The sequence below is a fragment of the Somniosus microcephalus genome, chromosome 16, assembly GCF_052327205.1.
Source record: "Somniosus microcephalus isolate GS21.2 chromosome 16, FLI_Smic_1.0, whole genome shotgun sequence".
Classification (NCBI taxonomy): Eukaryota; Metazoa; Chordata; class Chondrichthyes; order Squaliformes; family Somniosidae; genus Somniosus; species Somniosus microcephalus.
In genome coordinates, this window is record NC_141002.1 from 103,964,534 (window position 1) to 103,987,299 (window position 22,766).

At 52.6% G+C, this 22,766-nt stretch overlaps 1 protein-coding gene across 1 annotated transcript in view; it reads left to right on the top strand.

The window, feature by feature from the left end:
• Window positions 1–22,766, top strand: part of slc17a8 (solute carrier family 17 member 8) — a 78,067-nt gene that overhangs the window by 15,031 nt on the left and 40,270 nt on the right. The window contains exons 3-4 of the mRNA XM_086009645.1: window positions 2,736–2,854; window positions 22,357–22,471. Of these exons, the coding sequence (XP_085865771.1) occupies window positions 2,736–2,854; window positions 22,357–22,471 (234 nt within the window). The remainder of the gene's footprint in view (window positions 1–2,735; window positions 2,855–22,356; window positions 22,472–22,766) is intronic.

Sequence of the window (22,766 nt, forward strand, 5' to 3'; positions counted from 1 at the left end):
GCCTTCCTGTGTACTTGACAAGTGCTGCATGTCTTGACAAGATTTTCTATCTCCTCATCTAGCTTTGGCCACCACAAGTAACTCCTTGCCAAGGCTTTCATATGCAAAACTCCAGGATGACACTGATGTAATTGCTCTAGGATAGACTGTCGTGCTGGCTGTGGAATAATCACTCGTGCTCCCCACAACACGCAACCATCCTGCACACACAGCTCTGTTTTCCTGACACTGTAAGGTGTGAAATCAGTCCCTTCCGGATGTTGTGGCCAACCCCTCATTACATATTCTCAGACTCTAGACAGTACTGGATCCTTACCAGTCCAAGTCCTTACTTGTTCTGCGGTCACAATTGCCGTGTCCGTGTCCTCCAACATCAAAACTCTGTCCTCTGGAGCTGCACGGATAGGTGTACCTGGTAGTGGAAGACGGCTCAAGGCATCTGCGTTCCCATGGTACTTGCCTGCCTTGTCGACATAAATCTTTAGCTGGGGGGCCATTAAATGTTCCAAGTTCTTCCTTGAACACGTTCTCATGTTCAATCAACACGTCTTGCAAAGACAATTGTTTGCCTCCCTCTAGTTGATTTACTGCTCCCCAATCTAATTTAAGTTCTCGTATCCAGCCCCGACCTAACAAGTTTGGTCCAGAACCCGAAACTACAACTACAGATAGCTGTTCTACGGTGTCCCTGTGTTTCACAGTTACAATAGCTGTACCCAATGTTGCCACTCGTTCACCGGTATAGGTTTTAAGCTTCATAGAGCAAGACTTTAACTCTGGAACTTTTGCACAGTTCCACAATTTTGAATACTCCTCCCTATTCATTATGGTTACGCCACATCCAGTATCCACCTCAAAGTTCACCTTAGTTTCATTTACTATCAGTTGCAAAGTGATAGGATCCACTTTAGGAATGTCCTCTACCATACTATGCATTATGAACACGTCGTCTTCTTTCTCAGCTTCTCCACTGATGTGATGTGCTCCCTGTTTTTTCACTTCTCTTACTAGGTTTTGCTTTTCTCCCCCTTTTGGTTTGTATTCCTTTTCAGGGGCTTTTGCTCTGCATGCACGTTTTATATGTCCTTTTTTCCCACACTTGTGGCACTTTTCCTCCAGAAACCTGCATTCCCTTTCCAGGTGATCTCCATTGCATCTATAACATGCTTTTATATGCTCACGTTGTAATTTCGGTCCCATATTTAACTTGTGCACAATAAACTGACTTCCAACTTGCTTTGTAGACGACCAGTCTGAACCTTGTATTTCTTGTACATGATGGTTAGCTGTCTCTATTAATTGAGCAAGTTCCAATGCTTTTTCATATGTAAGCCCAGTCTCGGACAATAATCTCCTCTGCATCCGAGCATCCATTATTCCGCAAACCAGCCTATCTCTCAGCATGTCTTTCAAACTGTTCCCGTAATTGCAATCATGTGCCAGTTTTCTCAACACCACTACATAATCCAATACAGACTCTCCCGGGTTCCTGTTCCGCGAATTAAATTTGAAACGCTGTACAATCTCACTCAGTCTGGGATTGAAATGATCCTTTAGCAAATCCACTAATTCAGTAAATGAGCTGTCTCCCGGCTTATTAGGACTGCATAAGTTTCTCAGCAAACTATACGTCAGACTTCCCACGGAAGTGAGCAAAATAGCTCTCCTTTTTCCAACATCGACAATATCATTTGCCACAAAGAAATGCTCCAGCAACTCACAGTATTCGATCCATGTTTGTTTTTGAACATCAAAAGCAGAAATCTCTCCTACTCGAGTAGCCATGATTCAGATGCAGTGATCTTGTATTTTCCCTTCTTCAAGTTGAGATCTGTTAATCCTCGTCGCCAAATGTGATATCCAAGTGGTAAGGTCCAATAACTGATATAAGCCAGACTTCAGAACCCAAAACTTAACTTTTTAATTACACAGTTTAGGAGAGAACAGAGCTCTTACTGCTACAGGCATGCACTTCTATTTCTTACTGCACGATGCAAAAATGGAGGATCCTCTGAGTCATTCCCATAATGCAATGTTACCTTAATACTAGTAAATATAATCCCTTAGCATTTGTCTCCCTCTGGTGGATAACTTAAGCATTGCATTTGAGATTACTATATCTATGAAATATGAGAAGTCACACAACACCAGGTTATAGTCCAACAGCTTTATTTGAAATCACAAGCTTTCGGAGCGCTGCTCCTTCTTCAGGTGAAGTGGAGAAATGCATAAAGACACAGCTTATATAGTCAGAGAATCATGTCAGATGTTTACAGGTAACCTTTCCAACTGCCAAATATGAAACAAGGCGATAATATCTCACAGCAAGTTAGCAACTGGTTAGAGGCATGAATGGACGAGCGGCGAGCCTCCCAATCATTTGCATAGGTAAGTACACAGGTGTGGGTTTGTAAAAAATGAAAGAGCGGGAACTAGGCAGCGTTTCTAAATTTCACTGAACCTTTAATTCATTTACTCGCGCTTTAATGAGATTTGCTGAAATATTGGAGGAATCAAAGGAAGCCTGTTGGGAGTTGGTGTGTTTTAACTGGAGGAGGCTGGGGGGGTTGGAGAGCAGCTGTTTAATGGGTGGGCAAAGCACTTTGGTAACGCAGTGCTCTATATCAACGGCAGCCTGCTCCAAACAATGATCTAATTAATCACCATAACTTTGTGAGCAGATACGCCAAGGGCCGCAGCATTTCTGTCCCTCTCTTTTCTCTATCTCTCTCCAGAAACCGCAATTCAACTGGAACCCCGAGATTGTGGGGCTGATCCACGGCTCCTTTTTCTGGGGTTATATCGTAACTCAAATCCCAGGGGGATTCATCTCCAACAAGTTTGCTGCAAATAGGTAAGAACTTTAAGAAATATAAGAATTAGGAGCAGGAGTCGGCCATTCGGCCCCTCGAGCCTGCTCCGCCATTCGGCCCCTCGAGCCTGCTCCGCCATTCGGCCCCTCGAGCCTGCTCCGCCATTCGGCCCCTCGAGCCTGCTCTGCCATTCGGCCCCTCGAGCCTGCTCCGCCATTCGGCCCCTCGAGCCTGCTCCACCATTCAATAAGATCACGGCTGATCATCGACCTCAGCTCCACTTTCCCGCCCGATCTCCATATCCCTCGATTCCCCTAGAGTCCAAAAATCCATCGATCTCAGTCTTGAATATACTCAATGACTGAGCCTCCACAGCCCTCTGGGGTAGAGAATTCCAAAGATTCACCACCCTCTGAATGAAGAAATTGCTCCTCATCTCAGTCCTAAATGGCCGACCCCTTATCCTGAGACATACTTTGTGAGGCAAGGGAAATTCAGTGAGTGGGACTAATTGGAGCGCTCTATCAAAGAGCCGGCACAGGCACGATGGGCCGAATGGCCTCTTTCTGTGCTGTAAGATTCTATGATCACAACGGGTGGATGAAGCTGGGCTGATAGTAAAGCAGTGTTACCCATATTTTAGTGTATTCTGTCACGTGATAAATTAAAGTGGAAAGAAGGAATTTGTCTTTCTACAGCGCCTTTCGCAACCTCAGGATGTCCCAAAGTGCTTTACAGCCAATGCAGTACTTTTTGAAGTGCAGTCACTGTTGTAATGTAGGAAATGCAGCAGCCAATTTGCGCACAGCAAGCTCCCACACACAGCGATGTGATAATGACCAGATCACCTGCTTTTAGTGATGTCGGTTGAGGGGTTAATATTGTCCAGGACACCAGGGAGAACTCCCCTGCTCTTCGAAATAGTGCCGTGGGATCTTTTACATCCACCTGAGAGAGCAGGCAGGGCCTTGGTTTAATATCTCATTCGAAAGACAGCACATCCGACAGTGCAGCACTCCCTCAGTACTGCCCCTCCGACAGTGCGGCGCTCCCTCAGTACTGCCCCTCCGACAGTGCGGCGCTCCCTCAGTACTGCCCCTCCGACAGTGCGGCGCTCCCTCAGTACCGCCCCTCTGACAGTGCGGCACTCCCTCAGTACTGCCCCTCCAACGGTGCAGCGCTCCCCCAGTACTGACCATCCAACAGTGTGGCGCTCCCTCAGTACTGCCCCTCCGACAGTGCGGCACTCCCTCAATACTGCCCCTCTGACAGTGCAGCGCTCCCTCAGTACTGCCCCTCCGACAGTGCAGTGCTCCCTCAGTACTGACCCTCCGACAGTGCAGCGCTCCCTCAGTACTGCCCCTCCGACAGTGCGGCGCTCCCTCAGTACTGCCCCTCCGACAGTGCGGCGCTCCCTCAGTACTGCCCCTCTGACAGTGCAGCACTCCCTCAGTACTGCCCCTCCGACAGTGCAGCGCTCCCTCAGTACTGCCCCTCCGACAGTGCGGCGCTCCCTCAGTACTGACTCTCCAACAGTGCGGCGCTCCCTCAGTACTGACTCTCCAACAGTGCAGCACTCCCTCAGTACTGCCCCTCCGACAGTGCGGCGCTCCCTCAGTACTGCCCCTCCGACAGTGCAGCACTCCCTCAGTACTGCCCCTCCGACAGTGCGGCGCTCTCTCAGTACTGCCCCTCCGACAGTGCGGCTCTCCCTCAGTACTGCCCCTCCGACAGTGCGGCGCTCCCTCAGTACTGCCCCTCCGACAGTGCGGCGCTCCCTCAGTACTGCACCTCCGACAGTGCGGCACTCCCTCAGTACTGCCCCTCCGACAGTGCGGCGCTCCCTCAGTACTGCCCCTCCGACAGTGCGGCGCTCCCTCAGTACTGCCCCTCCGACAGTGCAGCGCTCCCTCAGTGCTGCCCCTCCGACAGTGCGGCGCTCCCTCAGTACTGCCCCTCCGACAGTGCGGCGCTCCCTCAGTACTGCCCCTCTGACAGTGCAGCACTCCCTCAGTACTGCCCCGCCGACAGTGCAGCGCTCCCTCAGTACTGCCCCTCCGACAGTGCGGCGCTCCCTCAGTACTGACTCTCCAACAGTGCGGCGCTCCCTCAGTACTGCCCCTCCGACAGTGCGGCGCTCCCTCAGTACTGACTCTCCAACAGTGCGGCGCTCCCTCAGTACTGACTCTCCAACAGTGCAGCACTCCCTCAGTACTGCCCCTCCGACAGTGCGGCGCTCCCTCAGTACTGCCCCTCCGACAGTGCGGCGCTCCCTCAGTACTGCCCCTCCGACAGTGCGGCGCTCCCTCAGTACTGCCCCTCTGACAGTGCAGAACTCCCTCAGTACTGCCCCTCCGACAGTGCAGCGCTTCTCAGTACTGCCCCTCCAACAGTGCGGCGCTCCCTCAGTACTGCCCCTCCGACAGTGCGGCGCTCCCTCAGTACTGCCCCTCCGACAGTGCAGCGCTCCCTCAGTACTGCACTGGAGTGTCAGCCTAGATTTTTGCGCTCAAGTCTCTGGAGTGGGGACTTCAACCCATAACCTTCTGACTCAGAGGCGAGAGAGCTGCCCACTGAGCCACAGCTAACACCTAATTATAACAGAGCAACCCAGAAATTCATACAATTTTTTAAAAAGACCCTTTTTTTCTTCCAATTTAACAGATAGAGAGCATTTTTTATTTTATTTTATTTTATCGAGTAAGCACATTAGTGGGTAATTCTCCAAATCTGTGCTCCCAGTGAGGAGGCTTGTTTGAAGGGGTGCTGGGTCAGACTAGAGCTACAACACAATGCTCATTCTCCATTCTGTGCTCCCGGTGAGTGAGTGGAGCTCGCTGCTGGGAGTGTAGGAGAGGTACGTTTACCCTTATATATTTACAAAACTATTCCTCTCCATGTCGCACGCCCAATCCTCACGACAAGCTTCCCATTTAGCACACCACAGCCTGGCAGTCACTGTTGATAATAATAGTGACCAAACGCTCAGCGCATTCTCGCGATATTCCTCTCCCTGCTGTTTTAACACAGCAATTAACTGATTCATCTTAAAGAAAGAAAGACTTGCATTTATATAGTGTTTTTCACGACCTCAGGACATCCCAAAGCACTTTACAACCAATGAAGTACTTTTTGAAGTGTAGTCACTGTGGTAATGTAGGAAACGCGGCAGCCAATTTGTGCACAGCAAGCTCCCACATACAGCAACGTGATAATGACCAGATCATTTGTATTAATGATGTTGGTTGAGGGATAAATATTGGCCAGTACACCAGGGAGAACCCCCCCTGTTCTTTTACATCCACCTGAGAGAGCAGACGGGGCCTCGGATTAACAACTCAACTGAAAGACGGCACCTCTGACAGTGCAGCGCTCCCTCAGTACTGCCCCTCCGACAGTGCGGTGCTCCCTCAGTACTGTCCCGCCGACAGTGCGGCGCTCCCTCAGTACTGCCCCTCCGACAGTGCGATGCTGCCTTAGTACTGCCCCTCCGACAGTGCGGCGCTCCCTCAGTACTGCCCCTCCGACAGTGCGGCGCTCCCTCAGCACTGACCCTCAGAGAGTGCGGCGCTCCCTCACTACTGCCCCTCCGACAGTGCGACGCTCCCTCAGTACTGACCCTCAGACAGTGCGGCGCTCCCTCAGTACTGACCCTCAGACAGTGCGGCGCTCCCTCAGTACTGCCCCTCCGACAGTGCGGCGCTCCCTCAGTACTGCCCCTCCGACAGTGCGGCGCTCCCTCAGTACTGCCCCTCCGATAGTGCGACGCTCTCTCAGTACTGCCCCTCCGACAGTGCGGCACTCCCTCAGTACTGCCCCTCCGACAGTGCGGCGCTCCCTCAGTACTGCCCCTCCGACAGTGCGGCACTCCCTCAGTACTGCCCCTCCGACAGTGCGGCGCTCCCTCAGTACTGCCCCTCTGACAGTACGGTGCTCCCTCAGTACTGCCCCTCCGACAGTGCGGCGCTCCCTCAGTACTGCCCCTCCGACAGTGCGGCGCTCCCTCAGTACTGCCCCTCCGACAGTGCGGCGCTCCCTCAGTACTGCCCCTCTGACAGTGCAGTGCTCCCTCAGTACTGCCCCTCTGACAGTGCAGTGCTCCCTCAGTACTGCCCCTCCGACAGTGCGGCGCTCCCTCAGTACTGCCCCTCCGACAGTGCGGCGCTCCCTCAGTACTGCCCCTCCGACAGTGCGGCGCTCCCTCAGTACTGCCCCTCCGACAGTGTGGCGCTCCCTCAGTACTGCCCCTCCGACAGTGCGGTGCTCCCTCAGTACTGCCCCTCCGACAGTGCGGCGCTCCCTCAGTACTGCTCCTCCGACAGTCCCTCAGTACTGCTCCTCCGACAGTGCGGCGCTCCCTCAGTACTGCCCCTCCAACAGTGCAGCAGTCCCTCAGTGCTGCTCCTCCGACAGTCCCTCAATACTGCTCCTCCGACAGTCCCTCAGTACTGCCCCTCCGACAATGCAGCACTCCCTCAGTACTGCACCTCCGACAGTGCCGCTCTCCCTAAGTACTGCCTCTCCGACAGTGCGGCGCTCCCTCAGTACTGCCCCTCTGACAGTGCAGCGCTCCCTCAGTACTGCCCCTCCGACAGTGCCGCTCTCCCTCAGTACTGCCTCTCCGACAGTGCAGCGCTCCCTCAGTACTGCCCCCCCGACAGTGCCGCGCTCCCTCAGTACTGCCCCCCCGACAGTGCCGCTCTCCCTCAGTACTGCCTCTCCGACAGTGCGGCGCTCCCTCAGTACTGCCCCTCCGACAGTGCAGCACTCCCTCAGTACTGCCCCCCGCGACAGTGCGGCGCTCCTTCAGTACTGCCCCTCCGACAGTGCGGCGCTCCCTCAGTACTGCCCCCCCCGACAGTGCGGCGCTCCCTCAGTACTGCCCCTCCGACAGTGCGGCGCTCCCTCAGTACTGCCCCTCCGACAGTGCGGCGCTCCCTCAGTACTGCCCCTCCGACAGTGCGGCGCTCCCTCAGTACTGCCCCCCCGACAGTGCGGCGCTCCCTCAGTACTGCCCCTCCGACAGTGCGGCGCTCCCTCAGTACTGCCCCTCCGACAGTGTGGCGCTCCCTCAGTACTGCCCCTCCGACAGTGCGGTGCTCCCTCAGTACTGCCCCTCCGACAGTGCGGCGCTCCCTCAGTACTGCTCCTCCGACAGTCCCTCAGTACTGCTCCTCCGACAGTGCGGCGCTCCCTCAGTACTGCCCCTCCAACAGTGCAGCAGTCCCTCAGTGCTGCTCCTCCGACAGTCCCTCAATACTGCTCCTCCGACAGTCCCTCAGTACTGCCCCTCCGACAATGCAGCACTCCCTCAGTACTGCACCTCCGACAGTGCCGCTCTCCCTAAGTACTGCCTCTCCGACAGTGCGGCGCTCCCTCAGTACTGCCCCTCTGACAGTGCAGCGCTCCCTCAGTACTGCCCCTCCGACAGTGCCGCTCTCCCTCAGTACTGCCTCTCCGACAGTGCAGCGCTCCCTCAGTACTGCCCCCCCGACAGTGCCGCGCTCCCTCAGTACTGCCCCCCCGACAGTGCCGCTCTCCCTCAGTACTGCCTCTCCGACAGTGCGGCGCTCCCTCAGTACTGCCCCTCCGACAGTGCAGCACTCCCTCAGTACTGCCCCCCGCGACAGTGCGGCGCTCCTTCAGTACTGCCCCTCCGACAGTGCGGCGCTCCCTCAGTACTGCCCCCCCGACAGTGCGGCGCTCCCTCAGTACTGCCCCTCCGACAGTGCGGCGCTCCCTCAGTACTGCCCCTCCGACAGTGCGGCGCTCCCTCAGTACTGCCCCTCCGACAGTGCGGCGCTCCCTCAGTACTGCCCCCCCGACAGTGCGGCGCTCCCTCAGTACTGCCCCTCCGACAGTGCAGCGCTCCCTCAGTACTGCCCCTCCGACAGTGCGGCGCTCCCTCAGTACTGCCCCTCCGACAGTGCGGCGCTCCCTCAGTACTGCCCCCCCGACAGTGCGGCGCTCCCTCAGTACTGCCCCTCCGACAGTGCGGCGCTCCCTCAGTACTGCCTCTCTGACAGTGCGGCGCTCCCTCAGTACTGCCCCCCCGACAGTGCGGCGCTCCCTCAGCACTGTCCCTCCGACAGTGTGGTGCTCCCTCAGTACTGCCCCCCCGACAGGGCAGCGCTCCCTCCGTACTGCCCCTCCGACAGTGCGGCACTCCCTCAGTACTGCCCCTCTGACAGTGCGGCACTCCCTCAGTACTGCCCCTCCGACAGTGCGGTGCTCCCTCAGTACTGCCCCTCCGACAGTGCGGCGTTCCCTCAGTACCGCACTGGGAGTGTCGGCCTGTATTATTATATCAAGTGTTTGGAATTGTAGCTTTTGGAATGAAAATCGCACCTATGTTGACGCATTTCAGTTTTAAAAATCAAGTAATAAGCAGAGCCCTGCAAATTTAAATGAGGTTGTGCTCAGTCACCCTCCTTCTGATAAGAAACTGCGCTGAGAAAATATCGAGACATCCATTGTCTGAGAAAGCAACATATTTCTCCAATCTGATAAGGAGATCTGTGAATCCCCATGAACGCTTTTTGTATTTTATCACATTTGTTGCAATAAAGTATATCACATTACTTGTTTTAGACTCTGATGGTTTGGGAAAGCAGTGTTGTTAGCTCGGCAGTTTTTCACCGAACGTGCTGTTGTCGGCAAATTGATTGAATTTTAAAGGCACGTTCTTCTGCCTGTACGGGAAGAGGATCCGGAAATATTTGCGTGCGTGCACAGAAATCATTGATCGGCGACGGCTTTTTTTGCTTCCTTTGTCAAATGATCTGTCTATTGTAGCGGGGCCGCAAGGAGAGCGAGGGCTGCAGTCGGCGATGTTAATTATTAACGCTCCTCCACTTGCACCCACAATATCAGATTGGCGAATTTTCAGCTGCCACTCAAGGTCGCTTTGGAAAAGAAAGAACTTGCAGATAAATTTAAGGCCTTATTACGACGGCCCTCGGGACGTCCCACACACGGAGGTAGACCTTCCGATTGTTGCTGTAAAGGATTTAATACCTCTGTTAAATTAAACATAAGGGCGGTGAGAAATTTAATACCAGCACATTACGCTTTTGTAAGGGATAGGCATCTGTTGGAAAATCTCCCTCCGACTGATCAACAACCATTGGAACGGAGAAATGTGATAAATGATAAGGGCATTGTTTCTGGATTAGTCGCAAGTCCTTCCCAGCTTTGTGCAGCTCGTAATGTTTACGATTATTTCACCCCTCAGGAAGTCCAGATGAGTGGACAGTCAAGTCGCAGTTGTCCTCAATAGGAACATTAGGAACAGGAGGAGGCCATTCGGTCCCTCGAGCCTGTTCCGCCATTCAGTGAGATCATGGCTGATCTGTATGTTGGCTCCAATTATTGTGTCAGCCGTGGCTCACTGGGTAGCACCCTCACCTCTGAGACAGAAGGTCGTGGGTTCAAGTCCCGCTCCAGAGATTTGAGCACAAAAATCTAGACTGACACTCCCAGTGGAGTGCTGCACTGTCGGAGGGGCAGTATTGAGGGAGCGCTGCACTGTCGGAGGGGCAGTACTGAGGGAGTGCTGCACTGTCAGAGATGCTGGCCTAGAAATTGGGTTTTGGCTTAGCCAGGGCTTTAGCGCCGGAAGTTAGTGCCGGCGCTAAGTCCCCTGCGCGCGCCAAAAATTCAGTGGCGCCGCGCCCAAACGGCTGCCGGCGCTACTGAAGGGTCTTTGCGGCGGTACATCGGCGCTAACTGCCGTTTCGCGCCGCAATTCCGGCGCTGCGGCACCCGATGCAGTGCGGCAGGCTGGGGACGTGCAGGCCTCCTCCTCCCGTTAAGGAGGAGCTGCCTGCACCCGGCCGCGGCCCGCGCAAATCAGCTTAAAAATGAGCCCGGCACCTCGGACAAGTGCCGGGCTTGCATCTGTTCCGGGGGGGGGTGCGGAGAAGTCCGGGGAGGGAGCTGCGGGCAGGCGGCCGGCGGGAAAGTGGCCGGCCACCGCGGGGCCTTTAATGCGCCGGCGCAAACTGGAGTAAGGCACCTCTGCCAGAACGTTGCTTGCGGCTGCCACGGGCGAGGCGGCCGCAACTCAATTTCGGAGTTCGGGCGGGTTACCACGGCAACCGGGACGCTGCGCACACCGATGACGTCATCGGTGCCAGCGCAGCGCTACCGGTGCAACGCCGATTTAGGGCCCCAGGGAATTTTTAAACTGGCCATAACTCTGGCGCTAGTCCCTCTAGCGCCTCAAAAGCGGCGCTAAGGCTAGTGAATTTCTAGGCCGCTGTCTTTTGGATGAGACGTTAAACCCAGGCCCCTGTCTGCTCTCTCAGGTGGATGTAAAAGATCCCACAGCTACTATTTCGAAGAAGAGCAGGGGATTTATGTCCGGTGTCCTGGGGCCAATATTTATCCCTCAACCAACATCACTAAAACAGATTATCTGGTCATTATCACATTGCTGTTTGTTGGATCTTGCTGTGCACAAGCTGGCTGCTGTGTTTCTTACATTACAACAGAGACTACACTTCAAAAAGTACTCCATTGGCTGTTTAGCGCTATGGGAGGTCTGGTGGTCGTGAAAGGCGCTTTATAAATGCAAGTCTTTCTTTTCTTTTTCTTTTTTTACCCGCCTTTGCTCCGTCTCCCTCGATACCCTCACCCAACAAAAATCTATTGATCTCGGTCTTGAAAGCTCCAATTGACCCCCAGCCTCAATAGCTTTTTGGGGGAGAGAGTTCCAGATTTCCACCACCCTTTGTGTGAAGAAGTGCTTCCTGACATCACCCCTGAACGGCCTGGCTCTAATTTTAAGGTTCTGCCCCCTTGTTCTGGACTCCCCCCACCAGAGGAAATAGTTTCTCTCTATCCACCCAATCGAATCCTTTTAACATTTTAAACACCTCCATTAGATCACCCCTAAATCTTCTATAAGCCTAGTCTATGCAACCTGTCCTCATAATTTAACCCTATTGGCCCTGGTATCATTCTGGTGCGCCTGCCCTGCTCCCTCTCCAAGGTGCGGGGCCCAGAACTGAACACAGTGACGCCAGATGGGGTCTGACCAGGGCTCTGACCAGCTGAAGCTTCACTTCCTCCCTTCTGTATTCCAGCCCCCTCGAGGTAAAGGCCAACATTCCATTAGCCTTTTTGATTACTTTTTCTACCTGGCTTTTAGTAATTTGTGGACTTGGACAGCCAATAATTCTGAGGCCGGTTCCTCTTTCGCTCCGATAGAATGGCCAGCAAGTTTCAGCCTTCTGTGCTTTATTTCTGTTATGACTCCGTCTAAGTCTCCATATAGATTTTGTCATTCTAACTGACAAAGAATCCTAGAATCACAGAACAGTACAGCACAGAAGGAGGCCATTCGGCCCATCGAGTCTGCGCCAGCTCTTTCGAAGAGTAATCCAGTCAGTCCCACTCCCCCGCTCTTTCCCCGTATCCCTGCAATGTTTTCTCCTTCAAGTATTTATCCAATTCCCTTTTGAAGGCTACCATTGAATCTGTGTCCTCCGCCCTATCAGGCAGTGCATTCCAAATCCTCACCACTCGCTGCGTAACAAAGTTTCTCCTCATGTCGCCTCTGGTTCTTTTGCCAATCACCTTAAATCTGTGTCCTCTGGTTCTCGGCCCCTCTGCCAATGGGAACAGTTTCTCTCCATCTACTCTGTCCAGACCCCTCATGATTTTGAACACCTTTATCAAATCTCCTCTCAACCTTCTCTGCTCTAAGGAGAACAACCCCAGCTTCTCCAGTCTATCCACGTAACTGAAGTCCCTCATCCCTGGAACCATTCTAGTAAATCTTTTCTGCACCCTCTCTCAGGCCTTCACATCCTTCCTAAAGTGCAGTGCCCAGAATTGGACACAGTACTCCAGTTGGGGCCGAACCAGTGTTTTATAAAGGTTTAGCATAACTTCCTGGCTTTAGTACACGATGCCTCTATTGATAAAGCTCAGGATCCTGTATACTTTATTAACTGCTACACTAACCTGTCCTGCCACCTTCAGAGGTATCTAAGGCTTTTCTCAGCAGTCTTTTGTAGGTGCCATCTAGTTTCTTTTCCAGTTTCCTGGTGAATGCCCAAGTGCCAACACCATGTATCGACACTGACTGCGCTGTGCTTCAGAATAATGAGAGCCAATTATAAATTGCTTTGCACAAGTCCCATTCACCCATCACCCCTGTGCTCACTGACCTACATTGGCTCCTGGTTAAGTGGTGCCTCGATTTCAAAATTTTCATCCTCGTTTTCAAATCCCTCCATGGCTTCGCCCCTCCTTATCTCTGTAATCTCCTCCAGCCCTACAACCCCCTGAGGTCTCTGCGCTCCTCCAATTCTGGCCTGTTGCACATCCCCGATTTTAATCGCTCCACCATTGGTGGCCGTGCCTTCAGCTGCCTGGGCCCTAAGTTCTGGAATTCCCTCCCTAAACCTCTCCGCCTCTCTCTCCTCCTTTAAGACGCTCCTTAAAACCGACCTCTTTGACCTGTCCTAATATCTACTTATGTGGCTCGGGGTCAAATTTTGTTTGATAATCGCTCCTATGAAGCGCCTTGGGACGTTTTACTACATTAAAGGCACTATATAAATACAAGTTGTTATCACTGAACTTACAGAATTCACCAACGGTGCCCCTACACTCTGGCATTGTACGACCAACCCAGGCACACTGGCCGTTTAAGCCAATTATTCTTGCTATCCCTAAGCCCTGTAAAATAGTGAAGCCTATTTTATTATATCCACTAGATGGTACTGTTAACAGAGAAAGTCTAGACAGTGTGCAGTAAGTGTACTACACAGAGTCCTCGAAGTTACACTTGTTGAGAAGGGTGTTAAACGGCCCACACCCTGAGACAAGCAATGACTGAACCCAGAGTACAGCCACAGGAACATATTTTGCTTAGCTTGATTTTTATGTTGCTGGGCTGATTTGATTTATTGGGAACAAGGTCTAACCTGGACTGAGACCAGACCAGGTTGGGTTAATTCATTAAGTGCACAATTTTAGTCCAATTCAAGGCACTTTTCAAGAGCAGTACTGAGGGAATGCTGCGCTGTCGGGTGTGCCGCCTTTCAGATGAGATGTTAAACCAAGGCCCCGTCTGCATGTTCTGTATTGCATCTTGACCGAACAGTAATGAATAGAGGAGATGGAATGTACCTTTTACTATTTACTGAGTAAATGGGTGGACATTACAGCACATTGTCTGCATGGCAGAACCCGAAACTGAAAGTGAAAGACAAAGTAAAACCGAGCCCCCCAGCACCCCCTTCAGGTAACACCCGGGAACTGGGACAAACTTAATTGAAGCAAAACTCAAAACACAACACTCCTTTCCCCCAGATAAAACCCCTTAGTCCTCCAGGGGTCTGGGATGGAATCTAACCCGACTTGAGCGCCGCTGGACAGGCATAGTCGGGGTGCCACTGCTAGCTGCAGGAAAACCTTCCTCCGTGGCTGATGACTCCGTGACACCTTCTGTCGATGTGGCTTCCATCGTTGTTGCAGGAAGCAGGCTGTCACTGCCTGGCAGAGGTGGCGGAGACAATGGCCTAGCCTGTGACGTCTCTGTTACTCTCACCGGAGTACGACCCCGTAGCTGGTCTACGTGGCGTCTGTGTAGCTGGCCATCAGGTGTACGGACGCTGTACGACAGGGGACCCGTGGCCTGCTCCACCACGGCAGGCATCCATTTGTCTCCTCCTGCATAGCAACGGGCAAACACAGTCTCTGACGGCTCGAACTGCCTGGCGGTGCCCTGGTGCTTCTTAGCCAGCTCCTCTTGCTTTGTGTGCATCTCATCCCTGTAGTCCGGGTGTAGCCGGTCCAGTGCAGTCGCCAGCCGCCGACCCATCAGCATCTCGGCAGGACTCTTCCCCGTTGCTGAGTTTGGTGTGGTATGCTGTGATAACAGGAACCTGGCCAATCTGGTTTGCCAGTCCCCCACCGATATCCTCACCAGTGCCTCTTTTGTGGTTTGCACCATCCTCTCTGCCTGCCTGTTAGAGGAGGGGTGATAGGGCGCTGTGGTCACGTGGCGGATCCAATTTCTGCCTGCAAAAGCCTTGAACTCCGCTGACGTGAAGGCTGCTCCATTGTCCGAAACCAGCACGTCGGGGACCCCATGTGTGGCAAACAGCAAACGCAACGCGTTGATCACTGCACTGGATGTCATGGAGCTCATGATAGCCACCTCCAGCCATTTCGAATGAGAATCCACCACTATCAAAAAGACCTTCCCCTGAAATGGCCCTGCAAAGTCAATGTGGAGTCTTGACCATTTACGAGTGGTCCACTCCCAGGGGTGAAGGGGAGCCTTGGATGGGCTATGGTGAGTCAGCTGACATGTCTCACAGCTCTTTACCACCTCCTCCACGTCTCGGTCCAACCCCGGCCACCAGACGTAGCTTCTCGCCAACGCCTTCATGTGCACAATCCCAGGGTGTGAGTCATGCAGCATTTTCAGCACCTCCTCTCTTGCGGTGGCAGGAACCAGAGCACGCAGTTCTTGTGTGCAGACATTTCATGGCGCCTCTGAACGAAGGGCTTGAAATGCTCCTCCTGGATCTCGGAGGGCCAGCCATGCAGCAGCCAGCGTAGCACCCGTGATAAGACTGGATCTTTCTGTGTGAGGCTGCCAATCCGCTGGGCATGGAGTGGGGCCTCCGGAACCTCGTCCAGTAGCAGCACCTCCAGGGGTGGTGGCGTCTCAGCCATCGGCCGGTTCAAAGGCAAGCGACTCAGAGCATCAGCATTAGCCAGCATCTTCCCAGGCCTGTAGCAAAGTTCATAACTGTAGGCCCCCAACATCAGACTCCACCGAAGCATACGCGGTGATATGATCTGGGGCATGGGCTTGGAGTGATGCAGGAGCCCCAAGAGTGGCTTGTGATCTGTGTAGATGACGAACTGTCTCCCTAACAGGTACTGGCTGAACTTCTTTACCCCAAATATGATGGCTAGGGCCTCCTTGTCAATCTGGGCGTAATTACGTTCTGTTGTTGAGAGTGTTCTTGAGGCAAAACTGATAGGCGCTTCCCGGCCATCTGGCTCTATGTGACCCAACAGAGCTCCCAGCCCGTATGGTGAGGCATCACACACCAACACCAATGGCTTGTTTTCATCATAGTGTGCCAGAACCTTATCTGCTTGTAGCAGTTCCTTTGCCTGTCTGTAGGCTGTTTCATGAGCTGAGGTCCAGTTCCACACTGTTGCTTGGTCTAACAGCCTGTGCAGTGGCTCTAAGATTGTGGCTTTGCCCTTGAGAAAACAACTGTAGAAGTTTAACAGTCCGAGGAATGCCTGCAGTTCGGTCTTGTTCTTGGGGGGTGGGAGCGCTCCTGATAGCCTCCACCTTCTCCGTAGTCGGATGCACACCGTCTTTGTCCACTCGGAATCCCAAGAACTCCACCCCATTGGCAGCGAACACACATTTCTCCTTCTGAAGGCGTAGTCCTACCTCAGCCAGCCGGCGTAGTACTTCCTGCAGCCGCTCATCATGGGCTTCCTGTGTCTTGCCTGTAATCAGTATGTCATCCAAGTAAGGCTGATCTCCCGGAACACCAGCCAACAGGGTGTCCATGAACCTCTGAAAGATTGCCACAGCCGTAGACACCCCAAACTGCAGCCTTGTGGCTCGGAAAAGTCCTCTGTGGGTGTTGATTGTCAACAGCTCGGCTGACTCTTCATCCAGGACCAGTTGCTGGTATGCTTGCTTGAGATCCAGCTTGGTGAACAGAGTGCCTCCAGCCAGTGTTGAAAACAGCTCTGTAACTGTTGGTAAGGGATACACATCTGGTAACACAGCAGTATTAACCGTACATCTGTAATCTCCACAGATTCGCAGGCCCCCATCCTTCTTTGCAATGGGCACGATAGGGGTGGCCCAACGGGAGTTCTTCACTGGCAAGAGAACCCCTTGGTTCACCAGCTTATCCAGGGCCTCATCCACCTTCTTGCGCAACGCAAAAGGAACTGGTCGCGCCTTGAAGAACTTAGGCGCTACCCCTGGGTCCACTTCGATTGAGACTGGCGGTCCCCGACAGGCCCCGAACTCACCAAAAACCTCTTCATAGTTCTCCAACATAGACATTATGGGCTGTCGCTGTACCATGTGTACTCCTGTCACTTCAATACCGAGGGGCTCAAACCAATCTCTGCCCAGCAGGCTTGTGCCCTGCCCCGCCACCACATAAAGTGGAAGTGTGTCCTTGACTGCCTGATACTTAACTTCCACATGAATCATACCCAGCACCTGGAGTTGAGCTTGGGACCACTGCCGTAGCACGCCACTGACCTGAGCCATTGCCGGGGGTTCACTTGGCCACAGCCTATTGTAAGTCTCTTCACTTATCAACGAACACGCTGAGCCTGAATCCACCTCCATGCAGAGTGGTGCCCCGTTCATGATCACATTTGCCATGTATTCCCACCGTCCGTGGGGTAGCTGCTCAGCTTCCGTGGTATACACTGTGTACTCATCGTTGTCCTCCAGTGTCAGGGTGTGTGTCTGCAATGCTTGTGTTGGCTCTGCTGCAGCAGCCTGAGCTTTCTTCATGCAGACACGAGCTATGTGTCCTCTTTTCTTACAGAAATGACATACCGCTGACACAAATTTGCATGTAGTAGAACCATGGAGAGCCCCACAGCGGAAACATTTTCTTCCTGTCTCTTTAGTTGCCTCCATGTCTCTCGCAGCAGCAGCTGCGTGTGTGGTCTTGTGCACCTCCTTGGCGGCCTGAGATGGTGCTGCCTCTGTACGGAGCATACGTGTGTTCATCAATGCAGCCTCTGCTGCTAAAGCCTTCTCCTTGGCCAGTCGGAACATCAGGGCCTTCTCTGCTAACAGCTGTCTCTGCAATGCCGAGTCCAGCACTCCACACACAATCCGATCACGGAGCATATTGTCTAACTGGTCACCAAAATTACAATGTAATGAGCGTTTCCTCAACTCAGCAATGTAACTTGAAATAGATTGTCCAGGCTGTTGTTTACAATTGTGAAAATGGAAATGCTGCACAATCTCTGAGGGTTTTGGGTTAAAATGTTTCTGCAGCTTCTCAATCAAATCAGCATAATCCACCTCACTAGGTTTACGAGGAGCCACCAATGAACGCAGGACGGAGTAAGTAGCAGCTCCGCATACACTTAGCAACACTGAGCGCTTCTTCTATTCTTTGTCAATATTATTGGCCTCAAAGAAACACCCCAGTCTTTCTGCGTATTCCTCCCATGAACTGTCCTTATCCCCAGAGAACTCTTCAATACGTCCCAAGGTCGTCATAGTTTTAATGTGCACTGTCCCTTTAAGATCCACGGACTTTTTTCTTTTTAAAAAAAAAATTATTTTTCTCCTCCAGCCAGAGTTACGGTAGCTACACTCACGGTAGTTGCCTGGCCCGCACAATACTCTGTCCGCCGTCTACATCACAGCTAGCCAACTATCAAAATGCCATTGATGTTGCTAGCTGAGTGGCCCCGCTCGTCGCAATTTCCAATATCACGGCTGTAGGTTCGCCTGTCTATCTCCGTCCTCCTAGAGAGTTCAACAGCCGCCTCATCACCAGTATTGCATCTTGACCGAACAGTAATGAATAGAGGAGACGGAATGTACCTTTTACTATTTACTGAGTAAATGGGTGGACATTACAGCACATTGTCTGCATGGCAGAACCCGAAACTGAAAGTGAAAGACAAAGTAAAACCGAGCCCCCCAGCACCCCCTTCAGGTAACACCCGGGAACTGGGACAAACTTAATTGAAGCAAAACTCAAAACACAACACTCTGGTGCACATAAAAGATCTCATGGCAATATTTGGAGAGCAGGAGAGTTCTCCCATTCAGCCCAACAGGTCCGTGCCGGTGTTTCTGCTCCACACCAGCCTCCTCCCACCCCTGTTCATCTCACCCCATCAGCATATCCTTCTATTCCTTTCTCCCTCCTGTGTTTATCCAGCTTCCCCTTAAATGCCTCTACGCTATTCGCCTCAACCACTCCCTGTGGTAGCGAGTTCCACATTCTCACCACTCTCTGGGTAAAGAAGTTTCTCCTGAATTCCTGATTGAATTTATTAGTGACTATCTGATATTGATGGCCCCTAGTTCTGGTCTCCCCCACAAGTGGAAACATCTTCTCTATGTCTACCCTATCAAACCCCTACATAATCTTGAAGACCTCGATCAGGTCGCCCCTCAGCCTTTTCATTTCTAGAGAAAAGAGCCCCCGCCTGTTCAACCTTTCCTGATAGGTATAACCTCCCAGTTCTGGTAGTGTGTCTGATGCCATGCCTCTGACTGTCTATCAATTAAGTAATTTAATGATCTTTCCCGGCGTGTACTTTTGAATATGTATCGCTTCTGAGGTACAGTTGTCAGCAGGATTATTTATTGACCGAGAAATCTTTTGCTGGTCATGTACAAAGAGGGAATATGTTCAAAAAAACGTACGAGTCCCTTATGCTTTGTGTAATCTAAGAAGGGGACATAAATATATCAGCATTGAACAGGAGGTGGGAGATAAACGGTCTGATATTTTCTGTCAGGGTATTTCAACAATGTAGAAAAGGACCAAGTGCCAGAATGCTCCAGTTGGAGTAATTGAGGCTCGGAAGGTTCCAGAGGTTGCTGTGGCCCAGAGGGATGGTAAATATTCCTCTCTTTCTCTCACCAAAGGTTACATTTGAAAGCCACTGAAAATGAATAATGCGCAATACTTTCATTTTAAACTTTATTTCACGATTTTCTCTAAAACAAATTTTTTCCAAGAGCCTCTTTCCGCTCTCCGACAGATACGTAAGGCGTATGTACCGAATTCCTCTCTGTTGTTTACTACAGATGTTTAAAAACGGGTTAACCCCTGTGATAACTTCGCACCGAGGGTAATGTGGTGCGAGCTCGTTTGGTGGCCGTACAGGACCAGCACTGAGCGGAGAGGCAACCCCCTAATTAACCCTGAATTAACCCCGTAAATCCCATCTTTACTGCTGTTTCCAGAAACGAAAGTTAGGAATAGTTCGTGTGAATTGCATCATTTATTTGTTTATTACTATGTCAGCTGTGGCTCAGTGGGCAACACTCTTGCCTCTGAGTCAGAAGGTCGTGGGTTCAAGTCCCACTCCAGGGGCTTGAGCTCAAAAATCTAGGCTGACGCTCCCAGCAGTACTGAGGGAGCGCCGCACTGTCGGAGGTGCCGTCTTTTAGATGAGACGTTAAACTGAGGCCCCGTCTGCTCTCTCAGGTGGACGTAAAAGATCCCACGGCCACTATTGGAAGAAGAGCAGGGGAGTTCTACCCCGGTGTCCTGGGGCCAATATTTATCCCTCAACCAACATAACAAAAACAGATTATCTGGTCATTATCACATTGCTGTTTGTGGAAGCTTGCTGTGCGCAAATTGGCTGCCGCATTTCCTACATTACAACAGTGACTACACTTCAACAGTCCTTCATTGGCTGTAAATTGCTTTGGGATGTCCAGTGGTTGTGAAAGGCGCTATAGAAATGCAAGTCTTTCTTTTTTTCTTTCCTTTAATTACTTTGCTTGAACCTGCTGTTGCGAAGGTCTGGGGAGGTTTACTGAGCCCAGTGTTGTGAAGGAAAGAGCTTGAATCTCTACAGCACCACAGCATCAGCTCACAGCCAGTGCATTACTTTCCTGAACGTGGAGGCTGGGGGTTAGTTGGAGGTTTCAAGACTGCGATCGATAGATGTATGTTGGGTATCAGGGGATATGGAGCTGAGGTGGGTAAATGGAGTCGAGGTGCAGATCAGCTGTGATCTGAATGAATGACGGAACAGGCTCGAGGGGCTGAATGGCCTCCTCCTGTTCCTGTGCTCCTCTAGTTGATGGCAGGGCGCTGACTTTCGAAATCCACCCCCCCCCGACCACACCCCAAATCTCAAACCCGTCTCCAAGCTGCCCCCTTCCGGTTTAAACGGAGGCGGGGCGGGAGGCGAGCAATCCACCCGCTCTCAGGAGACGGGTTGGCCATTTAAATATTATAATGAGGTTGCGCGCCTCTGATTTAACTTGTCTTCCAGGGTTAACCCTGGCCGGCCAGGTTTCCCGGGAACCCCGGCAGCTAAAGGGAGGTGAGGACTGCTTCGGGGAAGAGGTAAGTGCCGTAAGAAAACTACTAGGCACTTGGTCTAAGCGTTAAACAAAGCTTTAATCAACTGTTTTACAACATGGAGGTCTAGTTGTATCCTTCACTAGTTCCTGTTAAGAATGTCCTGCACAAGCTGGGCCCGTGCCCGAGTATTTATACTCTCCCTGGACAGCGCCACCCGTAGGCTGCTCAGTATTATTTCATAAGTCTTTCTTTCATGAATGACTGATTCATGTCAGTAGGTGCCCTTGCAGCACTGCTTGTGGGCCAGGAGGAGAAGGAGAGCTGCCTCCCTGGCCCCCCCATGATGACCTTCTTCCCTATCCGTCATCGGCACCCCCTCCCCCGGGATCCAAAGACCCCACACCCCCCCGCCCACGAACAGACTACATCCGCCATCCCCTCCCCCCGCCCACGATCAGACTACATCCGCCATCCCCTCCCCCCGCCCACGATCAGACTACATCCCCTCCCCCCCGCCCACGATCAGACTACACCCCCGCCCCCTGCCCACGATCAGACTACACCCCCTCCCCCCCCACCCACGATCAGACTACACCCCCTCCCCCCGCCCACAATCAGACTACACCCCCTCCCCCCGCCCACGATCAGACTACACCCCCCGCCCCCGATCAGACTACACCCCCCGCCCACGATCAGACTACACCCCCCGCCCCCCGCCCATGATCAGTCTACACCCTCCCGCCCCCGCCCACGATCAGACTACACCCACCCCTCCCGCCCACGATCAGACTACACCCCCCGCCCACGATCAGACTGCCCCCGCCCCCCCCCTGCCCACGATCAGACTACACCCCCCGCCCTCCCGGGATGGGGAATCGGATCCCCCCTGGCATCGACGAACACAACCCGTAAGATCCAGATCCCCCCCCCACCGGCCCCACGCTATCACTAACCCAGATGCAGGCTGCGTACCTCCTGGGCTGCGGCCTCCAGCGGAGCGTTCTGCCCCCCGGACAGGGAGACAAGTCCGTCAAACAGGGCGGGGAGCCCGCTGGGAAAAAGACGCCCGCTGTGACGTTAAAACAACCTGCAGGGCGACCAAAACCCCTCTTCCCCACTCACAAAACCCGCCCCAGTAGATATCGGGGCCGCTGATTATTTGAGCATTCTGGGCTATACCATCGGGGCCACCGATTTGGGAAGAATGACTGAATCTGAGCGTGAGGAAGCTGGATTAACAAAAAGCGATAATGTGACAAGGTAAATCAGCTCCCGCAGTCTGAGCTAATGTCTCGGATAATGTCATCAGCCTTCAGCTGTTTAAACAACAATCCAAGTAATGAAGTGAAAAAACCCAATGAACAAAACAATATTAAAATTATTTTTTATAAGGGAGGGTGTTGTTGGTGAAGCTCACTCTGTAACGAACAAAGTTAATGACACTCTACAATGTTACCTTTCGAAATTCTTTGTGCTTTTTATCCCAGAGTTTTTGGAGCAGCGATATTTTTGACCTCAACACTGAACATGCTCATCCCATCAGCAGCGAGAGCCCACTTTGGCTGTGTTTTGTTTGTGAGGATACTTCAAGGTCTTGTCGAGGTATGTTCTTAAATCTACTTAAAATGGCAGGGGACTGGGACCAAGGGGTGAGTTCTTTAGTGATGTTGGTTGAGGGATAAATATTGGCCAGGACATCGGGGATAACTCCCCTGCTCTTCTTCCAATAGTGGCCGTGAGACCTTTTACGTCCATCTGAGAGAGCAGACGGGGCCTCGGTTTAATGTCTCATCTGAAAGACGGCCCCTCCGACAGTGCAGTGCTCCCTCAGTATTGCCCCTCTGACAGTGCAACACTCCCTCAGTACTGCCCCTCCGACAGTGCGGCGCTCCCTCAG